The sequence below is a fragment of the Siniperca chuatsi genome, linkage group LG1, assembly GCF_020085105.1.
Source record: "Siniperca chuatsi isolate FFG_IHB_CAS linkage group LG1, ASM2008510v1, whole genome shotgun sequence".
Classification (NCBI taxonomy): domain Eukaryota; kingdom Metazoa; phylum Chordata; class Actinopteri; order Centrarchiformes; family Sinipercidae; genus Siniperca; species Siniperca chuatsi.
The window spans coordinates 29,074,254-29,082,385 of NC_058042.1; the positions used below are offsets into that span (position 1 = coordinate 29,074,254).

Here is an 8,132-nt window from a genome sequence, read left to right on the forward strand (position 1 = left end):
AACAGGAGGGAGGTGGTGGGGAAATAAATAAATACACTAGCAGTGAGGCAGGAAAGGTAGGAGTGTTTCTGTAAGAATGAAAGCGGGTGAGTGCTTGTGGATGGAGGGGGCACACCACACTGTACATCCATCTGACATCCCAGCTTGAGGGTTCCAGCTGACTGAGCCTGGGAAAACCTGGAAGGTGTCAGTTATTTTCCCAAAAGATATTAATCAAATCACAGTCAGAATATCAGAAATGCTTACGGTATAGTCTGCACGTAACCCAGATTACATTGTTAAATGTCCAAAAATGGTTTTGTCTCATATTGAGGAGGTATACCACATTTTTTGAGGTCATGGGGAAAAAAGTTATCCTTTATGTCTCCACTAATGCTACTAAAATCCAGCACCTTTATTCTACAGAACAATGTAAGCGTTGACGAGATGAAGGCTGCTTTAAAAGGTGGGGCATGCGATTCTAACCCAATACACGTCTTTTTGTCAAATTCAGCGAATATCTCCTTGCGGGCCGCTAGCTGTCCGTTCAGTGTGTGCTGTTTGCACACAGCCCTGGCTCTGTAAATGGGAAACAGACAAAGCGGTTCGGACCGGGCCACGCAACACTATTCCAGCTATGATCTGTGTGTCAGGTAATGTTCAATGACTTGCCCGCGGACATTCAGCTTACTTTCTAGTTTAGCTATAGTAGCAAAAGTTGAGACAAAGTTGGGACAGTTGTATAATGTCTTCTGTGGCTCCAGAAGGAGCTCACCAAGGACTTAAGACACAGAAAGCCTGTGTTACACACTGGAATGTGGGGTTTGAAAGACATGGGCTTTAAGGATTTAGGGATGGTCTAATGAAAGACAATGTGGAGCTGCATTATGGGAAATGTAGGTTCCAGCATTTTTATAGCTTGACCAATACTAGGGACTAAAATTCAGGAGATCTTGACCTGCATCAATTTCAACCACTGTTTTTTTTTGTGTGTCCCCCAACTTTACAGAAATGCAATACTAAATTGCTGGAGTGCCCCTACAAACACATGATAAAAATGTGCAAAACATCTTTTTCATTGTGGGACTAATCCAGTACTTAGATACTTAGCAAAGATTCTCAGTTGAAAAGGAAATACTCCACTTCTGACAGCAATTTCAGTGAAATTCTATAAACGTTAAATTACCAATTCCCATTCAGAAACCTTACGCAAGAATGAAATAGCAGATATTTGGATTTGAAGTTGCTATTGGCCATAGTCACACACTTATGTGGGCTGCACAGGGGTTTTAAGAGGTAGAGAAAACGCTGAATTTATGTAATGCTCAGTGTCTGAACTAGGGGACACTTGCAGCCCACACAAGTCACCTATAAGCAGACCTTGGAAACGTTCCTGTGTGAAACAGGTTTCTTTGGCAGCAGCAGCTAGCTGGCAGGTTTCATATAAAATGTGTAGTGGAAGGTGTCCAAACATCGATAGTTTCGAGCGGAGCTGAGCTGTTTTAAAATTTTAAAAAGAAAAGAGAGAGAGAAAAAACTTCTCAAAAAAACTTTGTAAGGAAGCAGAGAAACCGGCATCGGTAAATGTGATGGCTGGTGAAATATACCATCAGTAAAGCAGTGGATGAATGGTGTGATTTTCTTTTGCTCTTTTTCACAACATACCCTGTCCTGTTCGATCACACCCTGTCCCATGGTCCTATTCTATGGCATATTACAGCTGAAATTGCGTTTTTCCACACAGAGGTCAGAGATCAGGGTCAGTCACAGGAGACTGTGAAAAAAATTGCCTTTGGTTACTGTTTTAACTTCATTCCAAAATAAAAGTATGACTTCTATCATTTGAAAGTGCCACCTTCCGTAAGTAAAAGATTAATTACTATAAATATAACATTATGATGCATTTAAAGGGTAGCTTAAGTCCTTGGAAATGGGAAGACTTTCATAGACTGGATGATCAAGATTTTAAAAGACATTAAATGATAAACTTCAAGCCGTATTTGGCAAAGTAGATAAACAGTAAACCATCTTAGAGTGTGGAAGTCTCCGTTTGTTTGCAGATAAACAGATGGCAATTTTACAAGTCCACATAAATCTCTTTGATTGAAGAAAGAGTTGACATTAGAGAAGCCAAAATTAAGATACTTTTGGAAGAGCAGTCTCATTTCAAAGGCAAATAGAGGACTTCTGCTTTGACAGTCACATTTAAAGAGAGCAGTATATCCTAATGACTGTTATAGCAAAATCAAATACCATACATAATAAGATATGTATTTGAATGACATCATAAGACATCAAAGGGTACAGGGATTTGAACGTTCTTTGCCTGGATGGATGGATGGCCTGTCAGTGCTCCTAAATCTCAACATGTCCTATGGCTGGATGTTTGAAACGCATTTGTGAACTGTGTTGAGAAATTTGGAGACTTTGGGGGGATGCTATTGGGCGCTATAATAAATCATGGATTGTTTAAAAATGTGTTTTTATTATTGTTAATTCACTTGGATGTTTGAGCTTCACTGTGCAGAATGATGTCTGTGCAGAGTTTGACATTAGAAGTTTCCACATTCATCTGCTGAAGGGGGGAAGAGTTTCTCTGTGCTCACCTTAAATCGGAGTTTAAGATGTGCATGTACAAGCAGGATTTTGTGACATCGCAACTGGACAGCCAACTGGTCCAGTATGCAACTAACATAACTGTGATGGTAGAAATTTGAAGCCTCCAGTGCACATTAACTGAGAACTTGTTGGTGAAGTAGGAAACATCTTGTGTCTAGTAGTTAAACTTTTCAAACTAAAAATATTGACATTTTCATAGATTCTAGATATTTAATGAGGATGAAGGAGTAGATGTCATTTTAACAATCTTTAACAAGGTAATTAAACTATATCAGACACAGATTATTATTCAAAGCACAGTGTTTTTATATGTCTTAAGACGTGTCTGGAGGGGGATCTTTCTGTGGTGGAATAAGATTTACATCTTTTACTTAAGTAAAAGTAGCAATATCACACTGTAAAAATACGCTGTTACAAGTAACAGTCCTGCTTCAAAATGTTACATAAGTAAAAGTAGAAAGGTATTAGCAACGCCGAGTACTTAAAGTATCAAAAGTAAAAGTACTCATTACTTGTCATCGTAATGCTACTATATCATATACATTATCCAATTATTATTACTATGACATTAGTTAATGTTGTAGTCGAGGTGGAGCTAATTCTAACTACCATACTTTATATACATTACTATTTGGTAACAATATATCATTTTAGAAACTCATTATAAAGTTTTCTGTGTAAAATTTTAATCTGCAAAGTAACTAAAGCTGTCAGACAAATGAAGTGGAGTAAAAAGTACAACATTTCGCTCTGAAATGTAGTGGAGTAGAAGTATTAAGTAGCTTAAAATGGAAATATTCAAGTAATGTAGAATCATCAAATACATCGAAATTGCTCTTAAGTACAGGATTTGAGTAAATGTACTTAGTTACTTTCCACCACTGGGATCTTTAAATATGACTGACAAACCATAAATCCCTACAAGAGTATGATAGGCATTATACTATGGTGAATATCGTAATGTCACTATAAAAGTAGAGCACCTTTCCTGGGAAATTGTTTGACTTAAAAAATAAACTTGTGCTTAACTTAATTTTTTGCCAGACACGGAGAGAAGTGGAAATGAAAATTGTAAAATGTCTTCCACGAAGATCTACATATTCTATGGACACATGGAACCTTGTAATTATCTGTAAAATTCAGATTCTACCAAACTGTTGGCAGACGCTGGAGTTTGGATGTCCTGAAAGATATTTGATCTTGTGAGCAAAAAATAAAAAAATATATAATCTTTCAGGACTTTAGGGGCTCCGTATTTTCCATTTATTATATGTTAATGAAATGTTTGTGACTACAGACAAGTCCCTGAAGGATTCTTATGGGGGTATTATATGATATTACCATTGTATTGTTTAATTACCATAGAAAAGCAATGTTATAGATTAACTGCTATTACACCATTACATATGTACCTTTTACACTTTGACTTTTACTAACTCCCACAAATTGATGTAATAGTTCAGTGTTTTGCAACAGTTTCAGCAGTGACGGTGAAGGCATGGATGCTGGTGAATACATATACAATTATAAAGAGCTGAATGAAAGGATGTACTTAGGAGCAGAAGAGATGAGGAGGGCAGGGGTGTGATTTTTAATCTAAACACATATTGGAGACATTTAGCAATTGATGACTGGGCCGACTGGTCTGATAGCTGAGCCTCTCCTTACAAACCACGCTCTCAAAAAGGTCCAAATAAAAAAAAGGAAAACAAAATGAGGCCAAACATCATCACCAGAGGTGGAAGCGCTGATTGGATTCTGCAAGCACTTACACAAACCTGTCAAATGTTTCAGCAGCTCTCAGAAAAAAAAACGCTTTTTCTTCAAGTATCACAGCAAGGCCTTATCTTATCCACTTCAAAACAGCGATGCCTCTTCTGATGAATCTCTTATGGGAGAGAACTGGAAAACTATTATCTGGATTTGGCAGTTTCCGTTTGGCCTGACCAATCGTCACACGGTTCCTGCTAGGAGCCCTCGCTCTAGTTTTCCATCTCCATAAATTGTCCCCATCTCTCCCTGTTTCCCTTGTGATGACTGAAATAGACCTCTTGTTAGCAACATTCATGCATCTAACACCTAACAAAGAGAGAGCACCAAGGACAGTTTGTCCTGTATGTGGCCTCAATCACCGACTGCTCTGTATGGATACTGGTTATTATTTTTAATGCTGGGCAGAAAATAAATTTGTGTCAAGCAATTAACTATTAGCCTGTTATTTATTAGACCTATTCAATTATGCATTTCAATTAGCACAGCATATATTTACAGACTAGCTGTAACTGACTGTGTGCTATTGTTTTAAGCCAAATCATTGTGTACCATATTTATGCCTTTAAACTACATAATTACAATATAGCCTATAGAACTGAACATATATAGCTGATTATCAGAATTGGACACAAAATGTACAAATAACAAATCATCTCTGTGGGTTTTGAATAAATATAATATTCCTCCGAGATGTGTAAGCTCATGTCACTTTGGGAGGTATTGTCTCTGATAGGCTGTCACTGAGCTGCTGGTGGTGCTGGGTGGAGGTTGCTGTCCCTGCTAAGCAGCAAGCAAACAAGCGGCCTGCTGGCAAGGGGCCATGAAACGCACAATTAGTCCTGGGTCAATTGCATTAGAGTTTCTCACAAGGCAAAAAGGCAATCAGTGAGTGACTTCTTGCTTATTAGAAACTGAATTTTGGCATTTTTAAATGAAAAATCCAAGAGGTAGGATTAGAGAATAGATAAATGACTGGAGTGTGAATGGAGCAGGTTTTTACAAAGAGGAAATCTTTATCTAATCACTAAGAGTGTGCTGTGACCTCGGACCCTTCGTCTCTTTCGTCATCCTTTGCTTTTTATGTTGCTGAGCTTATTCTGTGCCCATTTGGACTAAAAACTCTCTCTGATAAAACAGTCACGTAAATGACTCCAGTGTTGTAAGGAGCACTTGATTCCCGGTGTATAGAGGGTACCAGGCTACCCTCTAGTGGCACAGGGAAGCGATGAACCGTGTCACAAAATAAGTTGTTGTCTCCCTTGAACGGATAAAGGGTAAACCGGATACCCAAACTGATGGGAGGAAAAGTCCTTTGTGGCGTAAGACGACGCGGAGGAAGCCGTGCGGGGAATTCCAGTGCGTTAACGGGAGATGTTTACTTTATATGCAAATCAACCTCATCGACATCAGAGGTCTTATTTTAAGGCCCGAGCTGCGCTTTTTTTTTTTTTTTGTCAGACTTTTCAAGAAAGAAAGCTTTGATGGTGGCAGGAAGGATCGATGCCAGGGAGAGAGAGAGAGAGAGGGAGGGGCAGAGGATGCAGAATGAAAATGTACTTCTGGGGGTGTGTGGGTGTGTGGGTGACGGGGGGCTGCCGTCATCATTGCTCCTCTGTTTTAAACAGACCCTTTATGAATCCTCTGAAACCCAAGCGTCCTGCTACATGTCCATGTCTTTAGGGGACAAAAAGCCACAAGTGACGTTTTCAACACCCTCCTCCTCCTCATCCTCCTCCTCTAGCCCCCCCCATCATCTGATCATCTGGACATGATAAAGTTTGTCGGGTCGCATCGGTCTCAGAGGATGCAGGCTGAAATGTAACTGGTTGACCTTACTGCACCGTTTATTTCTGTTTCATTTGGCCCAATCTGTCGGAGCAGTTGCTGGACATGAGAGAGGGGAATCAGCTGAATGGGTAATCTGAGGTTCTCCGCAACATCCTTCTGTCACTTGACCATGTAGGCCTGCGGAGCCGCTGCGGAGGAGCAACTTTACAGGGACACACACACACACACGCGCGCGCGCACAAATCCTACAGTAACTATACCAAGGTTCAAGATCAAGTAGTTTGTTGCCACGTCTGACAAGGTTACAAAGGGTTTGTCTTACTGTGCAGGGGAGACACGAGGCAGAACAAGCGCATTTACCCTCCATACAAGACCGATTGTCAGAGATGGTATTATCATAAAAGGCCACTTAACGCACTGGTACAAGTGCAAAAAGTCTCAAAATAAGAAATAATCAGCCAACAAATCAGATCAGTGCAAAGAAAGCAACAGACACGCTGAAAGCACAGGCGCTTTACTGAGGATGTGATCAATTAATGATTCAAAAAAAAAAAAAAAAAAAAAACGCACGGCATAATCCGCATCTACTTACATAGAGGTGATGTTTTTGAATAACTCTGCTATGTCGACGCTGGTCCCATTGCTCCCAGTATCTTGTAGGGCGAGTAAAGGGAAAAACCTGCCGTTGTCGGACTTATTGCAATAGATCTCTGTTTGAGAGCAGCTGCAGGTCGGCGGGCAGTCCAGCATGGAGCTCAGATAGTCCTGGAAAACACTCATCAGAAACAAAACCCTCCACCAGCAAATCCGGATCGAATGAAACCATAGATCCATGTCTCCGGGCAAAAGGGGGGGAGAAGCGGTACCGATGTCCTCTGGGTTAGAACAGAACAGGAGAGAGGAGAGGAGGAGAGTAGGAGGAAGGAAGGGAGGAGGAGGATGGTGGTGCGTCTGTACAGAGGATGCTCTATGTGAGCGGCTCTGCCGTGGATGGATGCTGTAGTGTCCTTGCGCGTCAGAGATTGGGTGAAAAGGAGAAGAAGAAGGAGAAAAAAAAAAGAAAGAAAATACGAAACAAAACAAAAAAATGGAAATCAAAAATACGAAAGCGAAATAACGTGAGGCTCCAGCCGTCCTTTCAGCCTAAGATGCATGGTGTTTCCCCGGAATGCTGCTAATGTCGTCGTCTCTCTCCAAGCAGGACCAGGACGACTGGCTGGAGAGCAGAGAGACACAAAATGAGAAGTTGGAGCATCAAGTCCCTCCTACCGGCTACAGTCACACTGACACCTGCAGAAACTGCATGCAGTCAACAGTGATTACAGCCAGACTTTTCATATGAGGATTGCTGCAGCAACATTATAAGATCAAAATATAAATTAAGAATGATAGATGATTAAGTTGATCATTAAGTACAATACAATATACTTAAAATAAACTAGCAATCTTATAAAATATATTAGTAATATCTTTGGGGATAAATGCACAAATAATTTACAGTAATTCAAATAATAAGCCCCTAAGTCCGTACAGAGCAGATACATAAAGATACATGATAAGGTTTCTACTGTGAAGTTATAATAAACAGACAGATTAACAGTGCTCACCCCTCTTGGAAGTCATGTTTTATTGTTTTACAACGTAGAATCAAAGTAGATCGAGTGGCTTTTTTTGACAGTGATCAACAGAAAAAAGGCCCCTTAAATGTCAAAGTGAAAACGGATCTCTACAATGTCATCTAAATGAAATGCAAATATAAAATACAAATTATAAATGAATCACAAATAAATGTTTGCAGAACTGCTCACCCCCTCCACCCTTTAGCAGGACACACCTTAATAAGCACTGGTGCAGCCATTTGGTTTTAGAAGTCACATAATTGGTTAAATGGAGATCACCTGTCAATTTAATTGGCTTGGATGCGGATGTATCTGGAAAGGAAACACTCACAAAGGAACACTGCAGGCAACACT

General features: G+C 40.0%; 1 protein-coding gene across 1 annotated transcript in view; it reads right to left on the reverse strand.

Annotated features, from left to right (window-relative positions):
• The window catches only part of ntrk3b (neurotrophic tyrosine kinase, receptor, type 3b), a 179,224-nt gene extending 171,619 nt beyond the window's left edge, over positions 1-7,605 (reverse strand). The window contains 1 exon segment of the mRNA XM_044200637.1: positions 6,752-7,605. Within this exon segment, the coding sequence (XP_044056572.1) occupies positions 6,752-6,993 (242 nt within the window). The 5' untranslated portion in view covers positions 6,994-7,605.
• Positions 7,606-8,132: the final 527 nt, after the last annotated feature.